Here is a 22,691-nt window from a genome sequence, read left to right on the forward strand (position 1 = left end):
ATCAATGTTACCCGTAAGTAGCACTCACTCAGCCTTACAGTTCTGTTTATAGTCATGAAATGCGACGTTCGACGTTGTTTCGACGGTGGTAAGTGTGTGAGATTCGAAATTGATGCACAGCCCAGTGACGGTTGTAGCCACTCAAAACAACGTATTCGTAAAATCTTTATAAAAATACGTCTATTATCATTCGACAATACTTTCTTTTTCGGAGTTTTCCAAACTTTCACATGAATGGGACCGTATACGTGATCTTCTAAATGGAAAAAGGAGACAACGGTGAAAAAATTCATTCGACGATCAGAATGAATCCGAAGATCTCTGGTCCGTTTCAGACGTTATCGCGGAGCCGAATAAAAAGTTCAATAAAATGCACACTTCTAAACAACGTGAACGAATTCTCTCTTCCTCTTCTTCGATTAAGAACTTTTTCCAATCACACACACATTGAATTTGAATTGTTAATTTAGTTGACGGTCCACATTCGTAATATCGACGTTCTTGTTATAATAGCACCTATAATTCATTTTTCTCTCTTGTTTTTCTACATGGAAACAATTACTTCCGTTCAGCCTTCGAACTGAGTTTTGACAAGAATTCCATCGCCTGATTGTCCCCCTTCCTGTGCTCTAACGCTTGTATCACGTCCGTACCTGGACATAAAATAAAAGGAAGAATGTTCAACGAGTAATTCGTCAATTAACAGAAAAAAAAAAACAGGAGCCGAAACGTACTTCTTCTTGTCGGGCGCGAAAGCATCAAATGTATTTGACCAAGCGACACCATTCCTTGGTCTGGTCCCGTGTCAGCGATGTCAGTGAACGGGAGAAACGCTTCAGCTAGGAATCTCGATCTGAGAAAGTCTTTGTCTTTCAGTTCGAACGCGATTATTCCGTCTTTGGTCGCTCTTTGTTCGGCGGTTAGAGGACTGAAAACATTTATACGATTTACAATATAAATAATACCAGACACACCTGATAATCCATTACGTTTCTCGTGAGACGACAATCCAATTTGAATTCTATATTTTTACTTTTCTATTCCTCCCTAAGTGGTTAAACGTAATTTATGCACTAATATAAGGTTAATTGGGTGGGTATGTAAAACATGTAACACGTATAGAATGGACCAGTAACTGTACAAACAGAATTGTATGGAAGACAAGAGGTACTATAGATTTTGTTTCTCACTATAGGATCTCGGAGTAGTTAAAGATTATAACACTCATATGCCACTCACATGTTGAAGATTTCATCAAAGAGGGGGTACAAGTTCTCCTTCTGCACGTGTGTTTTCGGTAGCTTCACGTCGGAAAACTTTTCTTCCGGAAGTAGCCTAATTTTTACGTACGAGTCGCAGGTACCTGGAAAACAGAAGGAACTGTCATCTCAAGGTGTTCAGTTTTAACACTGGAGTACCCCAATATGGACTCATGCACGGTGAAGGCGACTAACACTGTTGTCAATGACAAGTCTCATAATTCTCAAATCAGGAAAATCATCGTGTACTCTAAAGATACTGTCGATCTACTTGTGTACAACGTGACAGTTTGGCAGAAAAGAGGAAAAAGAAAAATGTCATATGTATATCATGCATGTCTTTGATCTTTATCTTTCGCGAGGGCAGGCAACCGAATGAGAGATTCTATTTGGAACAATGATGAACAGGAAGAACGTGTTTTTCGTTACATCCACATTTACATACTTGTCTTCCTTTCTTTCAGTCTTTCTTTAGTTTTTGTATGAAGCTTGCGTTTGAGAGTAGACACCTTGCCTATAAAATCGCCTACAAAATCGAAAGAATAATGTCATTCTCCGTTCGTCGCAAACCACTCGGCCGTTCCGGTCGTGGACTATAAGTCAAACAAGGGAACGAAAGAACTTCATGAGATAACTGGTATCAAACTGACAATGAGAGAGATACAGTTATGTATAATCGGGCTATTTCGAAGCGTATATATACATACATATATGTACCAATATACGGTTTGCACCTGTGTTTCTCGTGAACAGTTCGATTACGGTCAATGGCGACTTACCGTTGCTGTCTACCGGTCGTAACTTTCTCGCGTTTAGAATCTGAATGGTCAAAATGTTGTCGACGAAATACGCTTTGACGGTGAGCTGACCGTACTCGGAGTCATCCAGCTCGTTTTGATCTTTGATACGCTCTTGGTGGTAACGATGTATCAGCTCCGCTGTCTCGAGTCCGTGTAACTCCAACAGATTTTCAATCTTCTCCAATACTTGCACGTTCGAGGACTCGTCCCCACCGACGTTGAAGAATCGGACAAGAGTGTGGAGGGTGCGGTGGAGGTTCGAGTAGAATGACGGTGGCCTTCTTTTCTGCGAAAGAACATCAATTAAAATCGTAAGTATACTCCTTGGAATATCCATAGAACCTACAATGCATATCGTAATTGTAAAAGGAATAGTTAGCAAAATATATCCGCGAGGAAATGCAAGAACCCTAATAGAATAACGTAATAATCTTTTTGGAGAGTGACAGTAGGTAATTTTAATATATTCTACTGAAAAACATTTATCCAAGTACCTCCAAATTACTGTGAACTAATTGGTACAATGTCTCCGACATGATTTCCCAAATGACAAGTAAGACTCTCTCAAAATTATCCTCGTTGAGGTTGTCGTGCAATGTTGTCAAATTACTGTCCAAATATTGCAAAAGTCGGTCCATAGCGTTGCTGGTGGTGTCTATCAGCTCTGCACCCTCCATGAGATACCTAAAATCCCGAAGAAAAATATTAGTCTATCATTCTGATTTCTAGACTGTGGATCTTTATACATTAACAGTTTTTTTTAAAAAAGCTTGAATTTTGTTTCAATTGACTAGAATTATTAGTGCAGGAACTAAAAGTCCATTTAATTTCATTTGTTCCTGCATTTGTCGATGAAAATGTAGATTTGCATAAATTTCCACAGTCATCAATCTAGGCACCTCTGGCGATCAATCGTTACCTGCTCATAGCAGGCGCCATTTTGTTCGCGACAATTTGCAGCAGTTCTATGATTTTGTTCTTAACGGTGTCGGTCGCATTGTTGATGATCAATTCAAGTGTTTGCTTGCAACGATACGCCTCTTCCTGTGTATTCGTCTCCGCCAAAGCGTCCACGATACTTTGAAGCCCTAAATCATTGGCCAACGGTCCAATGGAGGTCCTGATGTAGTCGATATTGTTGATTGCGAAACACCAAGCAGTGGAGACGAAGAATTTCTTCTCGTACACGCTACTTTCGGACAACTGCTCCAATTCTGTGGTCAGTTCCGCCTTCTTCGCCATCTTATCGGCGTAGATGATAGAACATTTGCAGATATCCTGAAAATGATTTTTGAGGGCCATGATAGTCGTTCCATCCATTTCTTAGTCTCATTCTTAGTCCATATTTCTTTCCCTTTCTTCAGTTTATACGTAACATTAACTTATTACACCGTGTTATTCGTCACTAATCTGAGTCACTATGGCGGAATTTAGTCTTTTTTATCATACTTATTATTTAGTAGATTTATCAAAGTCTATGGCGGAAGAGTTATACACGATCTAATCCAAGTACTTATGAGTGACCCAGTATTAAACGTGGAGAAGCTAAAAGCTCGATAGAGGAAGCTGTCGATAACTCACATCTATAATCTTGCCTATGAAAGTGTAGGAACCTTCTACGTCCGGCCAGGCCAGCTGCGTCCAAAACACTTTGATTTGGTAAAATATCGTTAATGTATCCACTGCACTCGAGCTATATTGAACGGTGTTATCGACCGGCTGCAACGGATCGAACTCGACCGCTCTGTCGATCCGTTTCAGAGCCTTGTACTCGGCTATGCCCAACCAGTGAGCCACGCCAGCTCTGAACCACTCGTAGTAGTACTGCACCTTCATGTTCTCCAGTTCACCCTCCGCGCAGAGTACCTGACCAAGTCTGAAACAGAGACATCATACACTTGGAAGTGACAATGTCACGCTACATTATGCTGTTGGTAAAAATGTGGGACATTTTCACAGTGTGGATTCTAGACGTTCAAATATCGAGAAATGTTCATACCATTTTGTAGTTTTTGTGTATTTTAAAAAAATATAAATGAGTGCCTTGTGGATTCTGATACTGTTAGACTTAGGTGAGATACTGACGTGTCTGCTTGTATATTGATCTACTGATATTAAACCCAGACAGGGTATGTCGACATCAAATTTACTTATTCATCATTTGAAATCAGTATTGTTGTCTCATGTGACCTCATCTATCATTCAATGATTCCTAAAATACTGAAATCTTACTTAGCGTATCGCTGCAAGGCCAAGTAGAGTTCGAACAACGTGGTCCCGGTGCTCAGTTCAACGTCAGCGTTGCTGATCTCGATCCTTTTCAGTCGGCCGCAGATGTCCTCAGTGATAACCATGCACATGTCGCTGATCCTCTTCTCGTACATCATGTACAACGACCTCGCATAGGGGAAATTGATTCGTCTGAAATTGCAAATGTCTCGATCAATTCGGTTCGTTGCACCGCGGCGCTTCAAATTGCTTCTGAAGGTCCTTACTTGATGAACAATTTGTCATAGCTATCAATGGCGCCCTGCAGATCAGCTCTAATTAGCTGGATCACCTTTATATGGTACTTAAGCGCGTCCTCGTCGGAATCGCTTTCTGGGAAGTTGTTGTTCAATAAGTGCTCGAACCTGAGATATTAAAAAATTGTGAAATTATGGCCTAAATCATATCCAAAAAACAGGTGAACATTCCAGTCGTACCATTCGGCACCACCCTGTTCGACGGTGTACTCCAAAGCTTCAAGGACAGTTGACCTATCGTCCGGGTCTGGGAACCATGGGTACATTTTGGCGGGAAACAGATTTACATCTTCAGGAACTTTAAGGCACGATATAGACGATAGGATCCTAAATCAAACACAGACTTCAGATGATGTGTTCTCTGTAGTTAGAAGGAGATAATGTATCTAACGAATGCTAATACCTATAAAGTATACTCATAGAAATTTTGTTCAACTGCTTCTATAATGCACTGTTTAAACTAGCATCAGTAGATGTGCATCAAAATCGTAAAACTAACTCTTTACTATATTAAAAGAAAGTTCAATATTCTGATCAGTAATCTATACGAAAGTAGCTTCAACTGACTTGAACTGACCTTCCTAATTAATGATGTAAATACATTCCCGAAAAAAACTCCATAAACGGATAGTTACCCTAAAATCGCGGACAACTGCACCATAGTGTTTCTGTCACCAGGTGTCAGTCTCCGAATTTTTCGAAGACTGTTCAGACACGAATACAAAAGCTTCTTGGTGGCGTCCCAGAAGAGTCTGGTCTCGTCGCTGGAGAACAGACTGTTCTCCATAGGCCTGAGAAGATCTGTTATCAGTCTGTTGAACACGACGAAGTTCAGAGGGTGTTCCTGATGGATCCTCGCGTATTCGATCCACTGCGCCAGGGAGACGTTCCTGGTGAGCAAACCACGTTGCGCGCTGTGTTGCATAAGGAGCACCTCGGCCGGCGCCGACCATCGACCGCACCAGCAGTATTTCTCGATCTTCTCCGATTCTAATTCGTGCAACAGCAACACTCTGACCAGGTGTCTGTGCTCCTGCGCCGCCACCTGGGCGTTGTGCTCGGCGCTGAACGCAAGCCTCAGTTTCACGACTCCTCGACGTTTCGACTTGTTCTTCTTTTCTAGAGCGTACCACATCGTGTGTCCCGTGGTTGGTATGTCCTGAAACGTGTGGAGAACGATTAGGATCCTGGTTTTTGGAGTTTCGAGGCTTATGTAATTTGGGAATTTTCATGTTAATCCGTGAAGGCTATACACTCTACATAGGCAGGGCTGGTCTGGAGATTAGTAGGAGTCGATTGTACGTATAATATATTCAATTGTTTGGTTAAATTAATTATGTCGAAGGTAAGATACGTAATTTATATAAATCCTAGAGTATTTGTAGTATGTAGGATAATTGTGAGAAAGGAGTCTTTGTGGTTTGAAAAATGGCGTAGAACGGTTAAATTCATGGTTGGAAGTCTGGAATGAATACGTATTGTTTGTTTATTTATAAAAGTACCTTTAAAGCTATTCGACATCGACCGATAAATTCGTTATCGTGGCTGCCTGTCGTGGCCGTAACTGCGATTTCTTTCGCCAATTTGACCAATCCCCGGACCCCTTTAACGTCCTTGACTTTGCTCATCTTCTCAGGCACTGTCTCCGCCGCATCGAAGTCCCTGAAGTAAGAAAATATCATTCTAAAGACATTGTACCCCGGTTAAATAATTTTCTTCCGACATACCAGACTTCTAGGAACAATACGTCGTTCTCTGCATCCTCCAAAGGTCTGCAACCGAAATCACGGATCAATGAGAACATTTGAAAACTATTCAGACACTTGAAACAAAAATATTTCGATTGAGTAATGAATATGCTTTTATATGTGTTTCAATTTACTTCCTATATGTCACGAATTTACTATTGCACATTAAATAGTTGTTGAATTATATGAATTTTTTGAGTTAAAAATAGAGGAACAAGATTGGTTTTGTCGAAAACGTCGAGAACGATAGAAAGAAAAGGAAATGTTTACAATAGAGAAGTTAAACGGTGGGGATAACGATGATCTTAGAATAAGAAGAACGAATGAAACTTTTTATGGAGAACAGGTGTTATATTTAACTCACAGTTCGAAGTGTTCTTCCCACACAGGACTGAGCGTGGACGTTTTCACGGCGGTGTTGTATCGCCTTGTTGGAGCCGATTCGAGATAAAGGGCGCAGAAGGGATCGCTTTTCCCATTCGCGTCCTTCGAGGCGAGTTCCTTTGCCTCGATTACTTCGACGTTTAAGTGCATCTCCGGCGGCTGTGTAAATCAATCGTGAATGTTGTAATTAACAATGAACCTTTCGAACCGTCGCAATTAATCATTTCCTTCAGAGTTATAGAATATAATCTCCACCTCCATTTTCCGCGTTTTCTCCAGAATCCTCTCGTGCGTTTCATTGTCGACTTTAAACGCATTTTGAAGATGATTCAGCAGAGTTTCCTGCCCGCACTCGTTCGATACGTCGTAGCCGATCTGATGTTGGGTCATGTAGACCAGAGCTGCGTAGAGTTCTTCGATCTATAGGATCACGAACCACATTTTTCAGCGACTAATTCGAATCTTGCGACAATTGGTATGCGAAGGATTTTAATAATTAAACATCAAATTCAATAATACAAATTCGATGTATTACCGATGAAAGTATTTGTTCGGCAGACTTCGATAAAATTAATCAATTTCCGGGTCATTTTAATATCTTAAACCAATTTCGATACACAGTGTTCTTTAAATAGTAAGTGGTTTTCTGGTCGATTAATCTTACAGGTCGTTGCATATAGACGATGGTAAGAAACACATTTTTATTGAATTACTTTTAAATAATTAGTTTTTCGAAACGAAGAAGTTTTCTTCTTTTTCTTTTTTTGGTTTGATCTCAACAAGATTGTCCTTCTAGTTACATCATCGACGTAGTTTATGTTTACTCTTTATCCTCGTGATCATTGGCAATTGGGTTATTGATAAACAGTGCGCAATCAGTTCGCGTCATTTATAATTGTAGCATCTGCTGCTGTGCCCACAACGCATCCGTTAGTCCTTAATACAGTCACCGCACACGAGGCGAGATTTTAGTCACGACGCGTTCCTGAAAACGCTCGAGGTAGAATACTCACGGTTCAAAGTTCTCCGCCCGACGTGTTGACAAATGCATCCCAATCGGGTATATAATTACAAACGAAAAGATAAACCACGATAATTCTCTGTGGATTCTCGTCTGAGTGACCTGATTAGGGAGAGGGCAAACTTTGTTCGAATATTGAACGATAACAAGAATCACTATATAGAATGTCCCAAAAAACAACTACCATGGGGATCAAATAATACAGTTCAATTTTGAGCAAAAACAAATTTGCACTGTTAACGCGATAAACAAGTATATAAATAAGAATATACAAATTTAACTGTTAATCTCTCCGTTATATTAATATTTCACCACTCTGTCAATTTGACGTCGAGGAACAAACTGTAAGTTGGAAAAATGAGGGTCAAATGGTTAATTGTTCGCCTGTTCCTTCTATTATTGATGTAACTATATAAAGTGGGGGTTAACTGTCCATAAACAATCGCCTAACGATCGACTCACCGTCATCGCCTGAAGCAAAGTATTCATTCTTCGCTCGATTTCCGCTTTGGGCATACCGAGGAAGGTGTTCCTCCACCGATTGAGGGTTGCCACCCCCATAGGCGGACTCATGTTGATCATATTCGGCTCACTCACAACAATCCTCCGACTACTTCGATCATCTCACTGATATTTATCCCACGAATCACTTATTCCGACACACAAAGACGCATCGCACACGTCTCCACCGGCGGAAGTCTCGAATCGATCTTGGAAAGGGAAAGGTCACACATTCGTCTCACAATCGTTAACGGTAGCAACAGCGGTTTCGCGGCTGTCAAGCGAGCCGCTCGAAAGGTGGAAGATCTAGTACAGCCCGACAATGACCCGCGAGTGCATCGCGCGTAAAACGAAGCTTCCTTAGTTAAGAACAATGACGTTTACGCGGCTACACTCGCGGCCTCGATCGGGAAATCCGAGATCTTCCGTTTCTCTTTTCCTTCACTTTCGTCAAGGCGGACTGCTACGAACCCTCGAATTTACTCGAACCGATCGTTAACATTAGAATCACCGGCAATTAACGTGTATGTCAGATCGTGAAAAATGACAGTTTTACGAAACTATACAGATTTATAAATTAATTTCTTTCTTTATTTATATAAAAGCTGTCTCCAAAATCATGGTACAACAGGTGGAGATTCTATAAGAAGAAATAATTCGAAAAAAATAGATTAAATTGTTTAGTGTAAGGTTTTTGTTTTTGAGAAAATGGACTTTGAAAACTAATCTGAAACGAGTGTATTCGTCATGGTAGTAAGTAGACACGGAATCTAATGAACAGACTCGCCAGCCAAGTCCTATTCAATTGCACGCGTATCCAGCGGAGTTTCAAATTCAGTTTTTTCTTAGAAAACGAAGTCTTAAATGAAACAAATTTTTGTCAAGACAAGAAAGAAACGGTGTTTGTTAACAAAAACATTGGAACCGATTAAAATTGTCGAAGTATGTCATTTATTATAATACAACCCAGTGAATATTCATATACATTCAAAGAATGTTTAAATTTTGTTTTTTTTCAATGTAATGGAACATTGTCACGGTTCTATTAATTTTTACACTATCAAGATATTGGAACCATAATATGACTTCTTACTTCACACGCGTGGCCACTTGTTTACTAAATTACCAACAGATTTTAGCACTTTCTTCACGAGATATTATGAGTGACGATGTTAGATGCAGTTGCAATAGTCACGAATTCACTTGTGCTTTATTCACAACCATAATTACGTATTATGGACTACATGGTTCCGCTATACTCGATCGAATCAACTCGGACATTGATGCGTGATTTCCTTAAAAGTCTAGTAATCGCGTGCACTTCGCCGATCAAAGATAAACTTTCCACGGTGGCCACGACCTTTCTTATCCAGTCCACGCATATTGACACGTAGGTGCGTATGCATAATCGGGACGCGATCATGTGACCAAATCAGCAATCGAAATCGGTAACAGTAACGTGTAGATGCCCGGGAGACACGTGTGAATTAGGCATGCAAGGAAACTTGAATTGGACTACTTCGTTGTGATTTTTTGTTTGTGCGTGAAACAAACAATTATCAGCGGTTTTGTAATTGATAAGAGAAAAACGATGTCTAACGTTATTATTATAATCATTACTAAATGGCGATTATGTTACGAGAAATTCGATTTTTAGACCAGTTTGAATAAATAAAGACTAAGAAATGATACAGTTTCTCGATTAAACGATTATTAAAGTATTCATTGGTCACCATTTAACATATGATTTAAACAGATTAAAATCAATTTCAATTCGTCATATTGTATTATAAAGTGATATTTAAATTTTTTAATTGCATGCACATTAAGTAATAGTTCTAAATGGAGTAATCAGGACACGTTAAGAGTTGACAAATTGTTTTAACGCGAAAAATAGTTTAAATATGATTTGTCTTACAGTTAGATCATCCCTTGATTTTCATTGACCTTTTTTTATTTCGGTTCAGAGAGCTAGGATCTATTTTTCAGAAACTAACGCGAGCGCAAACGATTGAACAGGGTTGCACGACCGAATTCTCACGTCTAATTCCGGATCGACCCTGAAACATTTAAATATTCACTTTTTCTCGATTCGTTGTTGCGTAACGCACTCGGTAAAAGCGTTCATCCCGTTCTTCGTTTACCGGGCAAATATCTAACGCTCTTTTTTTAGCGAACTCAAGACGTAGTCGATCGACCGGCTCTGAAAGGTCGGACGGAATGCGGCGACGTCTGACCAAAATAGTCGATTCTACTCGTCTTGTTGGCGGAAAAATGGTTCATCGAAAAAGACATCCAGCAGAGTTCTCTTCGAGGAACACGAATAAAGAGAGGGGGAAGAAATGTTCTTCGAACAAGAAGGAAAAATCGATGTTTCGATATTATAGAACGATGAATCACTGGAAAATTGACCAGACGCCGGGAACATCGGTTTAGATCACCGGGTCAGTGGGAATCGCAAGAACTGGGCCATAGTGGCTGCCAAAAGCAATTGACTCTGACAATGAGATTCCATTTATTTGTACGCAGTTCGCTGTTCTGAGCAGCATTGACCCCTTAATTAGTGCTGGAAGCATAGAAACCGATCAATCGTTTAATCTGAATTTGAATATTCTTAATCTAAAATACGACTTCGTTACTTCGAGGTGTTTCAATCCTTTATAAGGCCGAGCTATATCTATCTCAATTTCGTAAAACAACCTATTTATCGAGCAAATATAAAACTCAAGTGAACAGAAATAAAATGTTACAGTAGGTATAACATATGTATATGTATAAGGGGTTATTACATATAAAGAGTTAGGAGATATTGAAGTTTTTCAGAAAGTAGTAATACCTTTCTTCTTTCAGCGCCCTCGTCAATCGACGATAAACTAATTACATTAAGTTGTACTATGTGATAGAAAGGTTATAAAAATAGTTTTAACGATTCGTTTATACATTTTTCTATGGCTAACTTGCTGCTACTAGAAATCTACCAAGTGCCCGGATACTTCTGAGCGGTAACGTATCAGATGATATCACGTTTTAAGAACGCTTTCGATCATCAAAGTGTCCAACTCAATCGAAAAGAAATAAGCGTTTTCGTTTCGATCTATGGGAGACAATTTCGTATGGTTGCAACCTAATAAAAACTTCTCGAAGCATTCATTAGAAACTTGAATTTCTTCATAGTATCCGAAACCAAGCAGTCACAACTTCGCAGGTACCAGACGAAAGTGACTAAGCCCCATTGAACGGGAAACGACAGTCGACTCGGGGCCCGCTGGTTAAATAAGAGAATAATGCATCAATTAAATAATGCATAAAAATTTCGCAGACGGTCTCCGGGGACCGATTTAAATATCGAGAAACGAGGGGGGGGGGGCACAGCACACACGGCATTGGCTGTTCCCGGTTAACTGGGTGACCAATGGAAACCGTGAAAACAAGACAATGAATCTGCACAAAGGGAAACTATGCCGTATCCTGTTTGAGGCGACCCGCGGGGCAAGTGCAACCACAATGCGTTCGTATGCTCGCGCAATTGCGCCCAATGAAAATTGATATACCGACAATTAGCTCATTGACCGACAAGTCGCGCATAGACGGCCACCGTGCGAGCTCGAATGATTCTTGCCGCTTAGCACGGACACCTCTATGGGTGGAAACGGCAAGAATCATACAGGCAACGTGTACAGAACGGCCTTCGCGGAGTGTGCCCAATTTCTCGTGATATTATGCAGGTTTTGTCGCTCTACAACTACACGCCCACTCAACGGCCGGATCTATTTTGTGCTGGGAATGAATTAATTCAGGAAACGCGAGCTTTTTCTCGCCTGCGGTTCAACGACTAACTCGATATTTGCTCGGTGGTTGTTCGATTGCGCTGAACCTTCGAAGCTCTTGTCGATTATATTAATATTTCATTGGGAAAAGGTATGTGTTTTTTTAATAATGTATGATTTTTTTAAAAACTGGTTGAATTTGTATTGGTGCTGAGCCTTGGAAGCTCTTGTTAATTATATTAGCTTTCTAGTTATATTAATGTGGTACACAAGGGATGAGAACGTGTGTCTCACCGGTGTTTCGCTCCACCGTGAAGCCATGTCCGCTGACAATCTGCCAGTTTTCGATGATACAGAACAGAAAAAGACCGCCCAACCCAGTTTTCACGGTAGGTTTGATTTATTTTTATAATCGCGTCCAAGTCGGTTGCTGGTTCGTGAGAGTATTTGAGTTACGGTTGCCAACAAACAAGACCAGCCTTTCCACGTTTTTCGTTTCATCGTTCGAATTTGCTAGAAATTTCGAAAAATCATCGGAATCGAATCACCTACCAAACCAACCTGATCCACGAACATCGAAACCCTGTTAAACCACACGCAGAGTTAGATCTGACTCGATTGCCTCTACCCCCAAAACATCTAAACTCAGTTCTCCGTTTACATCTCAAGGAACATCTTCACTTCACAATTTCTCTCATTTTGATCACACCTGCCGTTCACAGAACTGTAAATTTCGATAATCACGAGATATCATTCGTCCCGAATCGGATGTCACGTGTTTCATCGCGGGGGGCTGAGAGACGGTGGTGGCGTTTCAGGACGTCGAAAGGACGCGGACAGGATAATCGGTGGCAAGAAGACGCGCGACAAGAACTTGACGAAGTCGGGAACCGGACTGCTAGGAATAGATGGAACCGACGGATCCGAGTCGTCGTACGTCGACGATTCGAGTCTGTTGGTGGTGGTAGTGGCGTTGTATGCAGTGGCGAACGCACGTACACAGGCCCGGAATCGCGCTTCAGATTGACTTTAACTGCCCGATTGAGCTTAGAGGATAACACCCCACGAGCGTGCGACGCGTGTGCGTTTCGGTATCGGTGACATAATTGGAGCCATTCACGTGGTGCCTGTTTTTCTTTTCAGGGCTTTTATTTCTCTATTTAAAGGGCCGAACGACAAGATTGTCTGCGCTGGATCGTCCAACTTAGGTCCCCTATAGGGGATAGAGTCTATGTATCGTGAGCCCTTTACAACGGTACAGTCAGATTCAATTTTGTTATGGTTAGACTGCGGATTTTATGCTGGATTTATGTCTGTAAAATACAGTGAAGAACAATACTTTCATCAGATTCAATGAGTTTTCTAGTTTATTCTGAACCCAATGTGATATTTAAGAAAACAAAGAAATTGTTAGATTTGCTCTTCTCTGTATGAATTGCCTTGGAAAATATCATTTTGCATAAAGATCCTCTGGTCTGTTAATCAAGCGGGGTATAAGATCGCAGTCATCGTCATTTTTTATTTGATCAGTGAAGGTCGAGTAAAAGGGTTCCATACGAGCCAATCTTCGGTTTGGAGAGTTGAAGGAGATTTAATTGAGAAATTTCAAAGAGGATTTCATTGAAAAGTTTCGCGTTTACCAGCGATTTAACTGTACTAATGTGGATTAAAATTCGTTTCTTAACTTACATATTTTTCGTCGAGCTGCAGAGAGAATGGTCCGCCATATTTACTCATCCCCATTGTTGTAAACCATAAAATTCAGACATAACCAAGACTACGGCAATGTATAAGTAGGTCTTGGTGCCACTATTAGAGAAGGAAGAGGACATCTAACTTGGACGAACCCTCGGTTGCAACTGAGACCTTTGTGAAATCGATATTTACCATCGCATGGCACACGACGCCGCCATAATTTCGTCGAGAATTGAAGTGAATAAGGAATGAAACAATTCAGAGGGGAGTTATGGAATAGTTGATCGTATTTTTCAATTCGAAGAGAACGGAGTTGAAGAAGTAAATGAATTTTAAAACAACAAAATGGAGTACTCTCTAATATATATCTAAAACAGAATTAGAAAGAAAAATTAATTTTACGAAAATTTAAGAAACTTTCTATTTGGTGGTTAATATTTATATAAATGTTCTGAACTAAAGCTGAACTATATATACTTCAGATGTTTCTCTTGAAACGCTAAAATTTACGTATTCATATTTTAATTAAACCTTCCATTAAATAAAGTAAAAAGAATAATAAGAATTATTATTACATGATAATACTCATTAACCCGTAACTTTTTCTGACAACGACATTTTCCCACGATTTTTCCTCATGTGTTTTCCATAATCTTCGGTCAAATCACCAGGCAAAGCGAGCTTTCACAACGAACAGACCACCCCTTATCCGCGCTGACGAAGGCCAGACGATCTCGTACTTATCAAAGTATTTTAAGTCGCCCTTTCTCGCGTGAATGACGCGTTAAATACTCCATACTCCACGCGTTCCCAGAGATCATTGTTATTTCGAATGGACCGGCCCACTCGCCGCGGATTTCTGATGTTTTTTCCTTCTCGTCGGTGTCTAAAAGAAGAAACCACTCGACGCGGAAAATTTAGCGGACCATTCAACAACGAGATGAACACTTGAGGGAGTAAATCAAGGAATTTATGGTCTATCGGACAGTACGAAGAAGAAACACGTAAATACACCGTTTTAAGTAGATCAGACGTAAAAGAGATTTTTCAAGGGAAATATCTTTAGCACAAGATACTATTTTGATTTTGAAAGACCGTGGAAAAGTGTTCTCCATTGTGGAAATTACAGTTGACATAAGGGTTTCGTACAGAACCTGGTTCTATCGTCTATTGTAATGGGCTAGACGTCTATATACTTTAAATTAATTTATTAAAATCTGTCCGTAGTCTTATCGACAGTATCATTCAATAAAAATATGTTTCTCGTTTAATCTATTCACTTTAAAAAAGATTTAAGATTGTTAAAATTGAAATAAAATTAAATGATTGAACTGAATTGATTTAACAATAAATATTTTGCTTACATTCCAGCCCATAGATTCAGCCAAGAAGTTCAGAGCGTGCTCATTTTCATCCCTGTCACTATCGGTTTCCAGAAGTGCGTCCACAGGCTCCTCGATGCTTTCCTCTTCGCTCAGGTTGTCTTCCTCCTCCTGGACCTCGTCATTTTTCTTTGGCAATGGTCCTTCAACCTGCTCCTGTGCTCGAACCTTCTCGGCCAGCAACGTGCCGAGATTTTCGAAAAATCCGCCATCGGACTCCTGTATTCTATTGAAAACAACATTGTTACATTAATTTGTAAAACGTAAAGTATTTCGGACGATGACACTATAACCAAGAAATTAATATTAAATCGACTGGAAATAAAGTTGTATTTTATCATCTTTCGCTAATTAAAACGTCTCTTTCTTGGACTGAGAATAAAGATATACTCTGAGACATTAAACGGTAGAATATGTGCGGTAAAAATAGATCCAAAGATTCAACGCTACATTCCAATCAATCTAACGTTATTATTAATTTGATACTAGGTAAAACAAAATGGTCACATTACTTCAGCAACCACCCAATGAAAAGCCAGCGATAAACGTTGAAAGCAGTAATTGTGTCATGATATTAGTAGTATGTGTTTCGTTATATAGGACGTTCCCAAATAAAGGAACACCAGATGAGTAGTTGACAGTATATTTTTCATTTCAAACCACTATTGTATCATATTCTAAACCGGTGGCCTTTTGTATGAACAGCCATGTATAAATTCGAATGCCATGTAAATTCTATGGAATTAATATCGCGTGTTTGCTATGTTTCCCGGATACTGAAAGTTTTTTGTTAATTGCGCTAGGATACAGGCTAATTGTGATCATTGATTATACAATGGTCAATTTATACGTAACGCGTTTAGAATACCATCCCGTATTACTATTAAGATTTACATTTTATGCTCGTAAATGATACTAAAATGAAACGAAATATCAAGGATCATGAAACTGTGTTGGAGGTTGTTCAAGCTATTTACAGCTAACAATTCACAGGCACGTACACTGACGTCTGCTAAAAAAAATATACCTTTACCTCGTACCCCAAAAAATGATGCGTACTTGCACTCGATCCTGAACTATCTTCTTGCGCACTTTATTAAAAAAGCACACTGAAATCCTTGCACGATATTACATCTGGTTACTCGTTCAAATCCACAGATAAAGCCACGGTAAACACGCACAAAATATACACTAAATACATTAACCTACACTAAACAAAAAACTCACTATAATAAATTAAATTACTACTATAAAAAGCACAAGTGCTCTTCTTCGAGGGCTACTTCGTGTCGACTAGATTTGTTTCCGTTAACGATTGAGTCCCTCGCAAAGGACAGGCAGGAAATAAAAATGTGCAAGCAGCGAATGGGAATAGTAAATAATCCAAAGGTGCCTCCCAATAAGGACAGTTTTAGGACAAATGAAAACACAGTTGTTGAGCAACAGTGAACAGCGGGTGGTAAAGCAAAGTCTCAGGCACCCTTAGCTCGCAAATGACCAGCAAATGTTGGGATTGTAATAAAAAAACTGTATATATCACATGTTTGGCTATAAAGTGGCAAGGACGTATTTTTTTTCAAACGACGCCACTATATACGCCGTGACAATCGTACTCCACGCTTACTGCTTGTAACGCAGATTGTCTGGTGTCAGGCATTTCTGACCCCAATTTTTTATCGTGAATAACTCGAAAGTGAAGCTCCCAACACAATTTCATCATTGTTGATTTTCGTTTTACTTCGTCTTATTTTGACACGTTTCTGACACTAGTAGGCAAACACCCTGTTTAAAGTATCACTGTGTTTCTTTAATGACTGCATGAAACAAAAAGATAAAGATTTCGGTGTAAATATCAGGGTCTAAAAGTAAAATAACGAAAGGGAGATTCTTGTTCTGTTTATTAATAGCATCCATGAACATTTTCTTGAACTACATATTGACACATTTTTCGTAATTATTCTGATACAATAGGTATCCAGACAAACCACATACGAGGACACAGTAGCAGAAGGGATTCGTCGCACATCTAATCATTCGTGACGTGACAGTGCAGAAAGAAAGCTGTCTGCGCTACGCACTACGAATCGCGGGTGAATGTCACTTACTCAACGGAAAAAACACGGTTCACCTTTTGTGAATGAAGTTGAACGCTGCGAATTTCCAATAGAATCTCGCGACCGTCACCGGTTTCGTTTCCGGTTTTTGCCACATTCGGGCCGCGGCGATCGCGTAGTATGGATGCTTCTCGTCCAGCCTCGCGAAGTGCGCCATTTTTCGGTCCTTATTCCTTTCAGAAAAAACACACAATACGTGATTCGACGCCGGTATACTTTGCGACAGCAGTGACAAAGTTCGTTTTCCTTCTTGCAAAATTGTGCTACGACGTGTGCAACTGTGTATTGGACTTTATATAAAAGTGACAGATGAACTTTGTGCGCGGCAATATATAGTGTCTTTTAAAATTCATCGTTCGATTTCCTTTCGAGACTATTAAATTTTATATTTGACTCTTACCAGGAAATTAGAAAATTCTGTGATATCTGGAGAATAAACTAAGTATTTGCAATCATTTCTTTAGGTGAGAATTATTTTAAAAATTGTTGAGTTTTGCAGTATATACTATTGTTCTGGCAGTGAAAGGATATGAGATACTTTTTCTAGTGTATTACCATTTTAACGAAAGAACCGATTTAATTTCAGGTCTACACTCACTATCAGCAACACAATTCACTGAAACGAGACCGGTAAAAACGTGACGGTTCAAGCATGTCTGTCGGGGAACTACTCGATGACTTCAGACTCCGAAGCTCACAAAGTTAAATGAAAGAAGTAGGAGGTAGCAGGATATGGTTTAAAGGAATTGGCGCTAGCGATTGAATCTACATAATTTCCCACGAATTGCGTGAGGTGTCAATACATACTCGTCCAATTTGTCCAATTAAGATGTTTTGAACCTTTGTGAGTATTATAATTTACACTCATATCTGAATAACATAGTAAAAGTTCTATAGACTGCTGAAATGGTGGAATTACTTTCGTTTAATATTTTGTACCCTAAGACCTAATCCGATCTAATCCTAAGTAGAAATAGTTATAGAGAACAATTATGTTGTTACTAAAAATCTTCCATTATGAAGGTTTTCATTGTAAGACCTTGTGTCTGTAACTCGTGAAAGTAGTAAAATCTTATCTTCTACAGGGCAATTCAAAATTGGTAATTCTAGGTTACGAGAAATTCTTCTGAAACTATCTTAACTATTCGCCAAATCTGGAACGTTCTTATGGATTTCGTAAATATTAACATTATCACATATTTGATTGTGCAATCAAGATTGTTTTGGCGCAACTAGAGTTCATCAGCTCATTTGAATTTTACGGTATTTGAAACTGGAGTGTTGTCTGTGAGCATGAGGCACAAGGTCTGCAGTGATGTAAGACACACACGGCCTTCGGTGATCTCCGCCGTTTCAAAACGGATTCGAACCGACTTAATCCGCATTATATTAATCTCTATGTTTGACAATTTACACGTTACCACGTACTCGGACACGCTTTGATCTGCAAATACATGGAATAAACCGTAAAAATCTGACCGTAAATAAGAACCTTCTATATTCGATCATAAGTTTGAATAATTCTTATTTCAGAAAATATTCATGACTTGCTCTGTGTTCCCATGATTGGTATCTGGGATGATCAGATTTGTGGATAATCGACGTTCTGCTGTGCATTTTATTTAAAGAATAACTAATTAAAATTTATTTACATTGTGACTTCATTTATAAAGATATATTTTTGAATTACATAACAGTTTTGTTACTCGAAATAACTTTCAATATTTGTAAATTGAGGTATTCAACAATGTAACTTATGCTTCACTTGTAACACGACTAGCCTTTTGTCTTATCTATAGAACAGTACAATTCATAGTTAACAAATAGAAAGACTCGATATTTTCCAATGATATCAAATTTAAAAAAAAAAGTAATATCTTTTTATACGAATATTATTCTCAGATATCAATTCCCGATCTCATCGAACGTTCACCTACGCGACGGTAATCTAAGCCTCTACTCGATTTCCATGCTGGTCTCTTAGTTGATATGGAAACAAGGAATTCCCGTTCAGCTTTGATGACGCACATGACAACACCGACTTGCTGCTGATCCATGGGAAAAGTATCATCGCGCGGAACTAATTCCACTGAACCGACATGGACACATTCATTAGCAATTAAGGTTAACTGTCGGAACGTAAGGAAATAGATCAAAGTGTTCCCAAGAGAAATTAAAAGTCTACAATAACAAACCAGATCGTTTCGTAGATGAATAATCTTGAGAGATAATTTTCTAAAAATAGAATTTTAAATCGTCTATTTATAGACAATGTGAATAATGGTAGTCTGTGTCTTGGCACGATAGAACTCTTTATAATTCTTCTCAGGAGATCGTAAATGGCTGCAGTGAGTGCATTACTGCTCCGAAGTCTTGGATGATTTATGCTAGTCACAGTTTATACAAAGGAATAACTTAAAATGTCTTGCAACCCTTTACTTGACATCTTCAATACTATTATTGACAGTAATATTTATGAATATATAAAATATATAAACTTAAACATCTTGTATGTGTTTTCTCTATTGTGCTTCTTGTAATATTCGTTTGTTGTGGTTTTGATGCCTTTATTATGCCAACTTCCACTTTTCCTCATGCATCAATAAGACAGTAGATAAATCTGAATATACTTGCTGATGAATATTTATCAATCCTATTCGGCATTTAAATTTCAGTAATATTTTCTACTTCGTTTTTACCAATTGTGAAAGGACACAAACGATTCGTATTTTTCACCGGTATGGCCGTCATTGACAGCAACAGCTGAGACAACATCATAATAGAGTTAATTAACACGACGTACACGTTCGCACTGTTTCGTTTCCGTTTATGGAGGCCACATAGAATGTTAACAGTGTTGTTTGTGTGCACGCTTCTTTGGATGCTACGGTGCATGTAAGGAAATCTTTCTTTACGCTCTCTAAATTGCCCAGCTTCACGTGACATCACCTAATTAATAAATCTCGACACGAAATTATTTATAGACATTCCTGGTTAGCATTCCGATTGCCTCTATCAGTGGTTCCTTTTACTCGATTAACCTTAATAATAACAATATATTTAAAAAAATTAATGATACTGGTAATTCACGTGGCATACTGAACTTTTTGCAGACATAAAAGGTAATTAAATATAATAAAAGAACCGTAATTTGCTCTTTTATAAATGTTCAATTTTACACCCGAAGTCAAGTTCAAGTGCAATTCATTACCGTGGACTAGGAACCGTTGACCTTGAATCATAGATCTTGAAGAATTGGTACGTGCGCGCGCGCACCAGCTCGCATACGACCTGGAGAAGCAATTTCTCCGCAGATGTTGTAGGGACTTGCATCAATCTCGTTTTATTAATAGTACGCGGCCGCATGTGGTGGTGCATTAGACCGCATTGGTTCATGAAACGGGTCGAAGTACTGTATCAGTTTGTTTGGCGGCAATTCGAACTTTGATGGTCCAAGTCAACCACGTGACTATTCAGCAATTCGTATTAAGCTATTAGTCACGGGACCGATTTCTTTGGAGAAGATAAGACGAATCTTCTTACAACAGATAATTATGACAAACAAAGACGGCATGAAGTCACCTGTTACATTTTCATCTCTGATATTGTAGATGCGTAAGTACCGTGAGTCATGAAATTGACTTGTTATAGATTCAGCGACAGATTCGAATTGCAACTTCTAATTCAAAGACTTTAGAATACCTGGGATGATACTGTTAGCAACGTAAAATTCACTTTCAGACTTAATATTTAAAATCGTTTAGGCAAGCAATTATCATTAGTGTCTTCATAGAGCTAACAAGAACAAATTAATAATTTATGGCAATCTATGGATGCAATCGAAATCATTTGCAAAACTGATTTTCCAAAGAATCGATCGTTTCGATATCGACTTAAGAATATTTTGAAGAAGTAATCAGAAGACACTGCCTCGTGATTCCAAACAAAGCACATCCTCGACCAAAACACGCCCCGCAGTAGTTAGATGACCGCGTTGCTTATGCTAAATTAGAAGACAGACCAAGTTAGACAGAAGCAGAGAGTTAAGTGCAAGTGTACGTAAGTCACAGAAGTCCTTATTCCCAGCAGAGTGTCGCATCGAAAGCTGCACTCTCTACCTTATCTCGTGCTCTGACTTCTCTTGTTCTTCCTTCTCCTTGGTCTCCTTCTCCTCAACGATCTTGTGATAGAAATCTTTCCACATAGTCTCCTCGTCCATCCTGGCAGGTGTTTAAGTATACTTCACGCACAGGTAGATCTTTACAACATCGTCTTCGGACGGGAACAACACTTTCTCTCGTTTCGGAACGTCACTGTTTCGTTTCACCTCGGTCAGGAACACCTCATTGCTTTTATCGTATCGCCAAAAATTCCAGTGAACGTTTCACGTGAACGCCGGTATGTGAGCTCCGGGCGAGCCAGCACTGTCGTCAATAGCGAGGAAACTTTTGCCGTACCTTGGTCGTCTAGTTCTACTTCAACCGTCAGATGGCAGTGGGTCCCGGATACCGAATCAAACGAATTCTGAACTCTGTCGATCTGAATGTCTTATCAAACGTTTCTTTTGTTTATTCTAGGTGTACAATGCCTGACGACGTTGCAGTGATAAGCAACGGATTTTTTGGAACGAAGATTTAGGGGCCTGATGTTTGCTAACTTTGGTCTTTCGGTATTCCTGATGGTGCCATAACTCCTGAATAAGTATCAATGAGTCAACGCGATAGCTGTCTTTGCGATGACATCATTCTCTGTCTCTATTGCAGGTGCATTAGAGACGGATGATACGAGCCTGTTGCCAAGGATGATAATAGACGAGATGATTTCAGCAAATTCGTCGAGTGTCGTTGACACGTCAAAACGTACTCTTCTGGCGAGAAGTCGATGATCTGGCCACTCTGCATTCCAGTTCTGATTTTTCTTACTGTTTCTATTACTTGTTGTATTTATTTTAACTCAATTAATAGAATACAGATTCTTCAGAATTGAATTTGATTAGATGTAACCCGAAGAGTAAGACTGTTTAAGCGCAGGCGTTGACCCGCCATTTTCTTTATTGGAGGAGAGAGATTACCTGCGGCCTCCGCCATTTTTAACTTGTACTGTTGCATAGCATTTTTGGGCATTATGATACAATTTTTATAGTTTACATATATGAATATTATAAGTCTCTGAAAACTGACGTTAAATTATAGTGTATTTGCTATTTGTAATGGAACACAACACATTGTTGCAAACAAATCAGTAATTCTTACATTTAACCATCCTCATCTTTATTTTTACTTCTTTACTTCACACTTCCCGAACACTATCTAACGTTAGTCACTTTTACTGCCACTCTTTATCAGCTACGAATATTTCTTCCGGAAACATGAAAAATGACAAGACACCGCAATATTTCATGTCCAATTATCGAAAGTGATTGTAGCGGTAATTAAATAGAATTATATATACCTGAAGCTAACCAGGTAAAAGGAAACGACGGAATGGAACACAGA

At 39.2% G+C, this 22,691-nt stretch overlaps 1 protein-coding gene across 1 annotated transcript; it reads right to left on the reverse strand.

Annotated features, from left to right (window-relative positions):
• Positions 1-405: 405 nt before the first annotated feature.
• On the reverse strand, positions 406-21,602 carry LOC107186238 (protein unc-13 homolog D). The gene is made up of 19 exons (XM_015574064.1): positions 21,315-21,602; positions 17,211-17,369; positions 15,065-15,308; positions 6,972-7,136; positions 6,697-6,875; positions 6,312-6,356; positions 6,087-6,246; positions 5,220-5,743; positions 4,765-4,911; positions 4,555-4,692; positions 4,292-4,480; positions 3,641-3,935; positions 2,979-3,337; positions 2,554-2,743; positions 2,039-2,345; positions 1,705-1,785; positions 1,240-1,363; positions 735-928; positions 406-653 (listed from the first exon to the last, which is right to left on the reverse strand). The coding sequence occupies exons 1-19, from the start codon at positions 21,413-21,415 to the stop codon at positions 559-561; spliced, it is 3,696 nt and encodes a 1,231-aa protein (XP_015429550.1). The 5' UTR covers positions 21,416-21,602; the 3' UTR covers positions 406-558.
• Positions 21,603-22,691: the final 1,089 nt, after the last annotated feature.

This window comes from Dufourea novaeangliae, unplaced genomic scaffold (assembly GCF_001272555.1).
Source record: "Dufourea novaeangliae isolate 0120121106 unplaced genomic scaffold, ASM127255v1 scaffold64, whole genome shotgun sequence".
NCBI lineage: Eukaryota > Metazoa > Arthropoda > Insecta > Hymenoptera > Halictidae > Dufourea > Dufourea novaeangliae.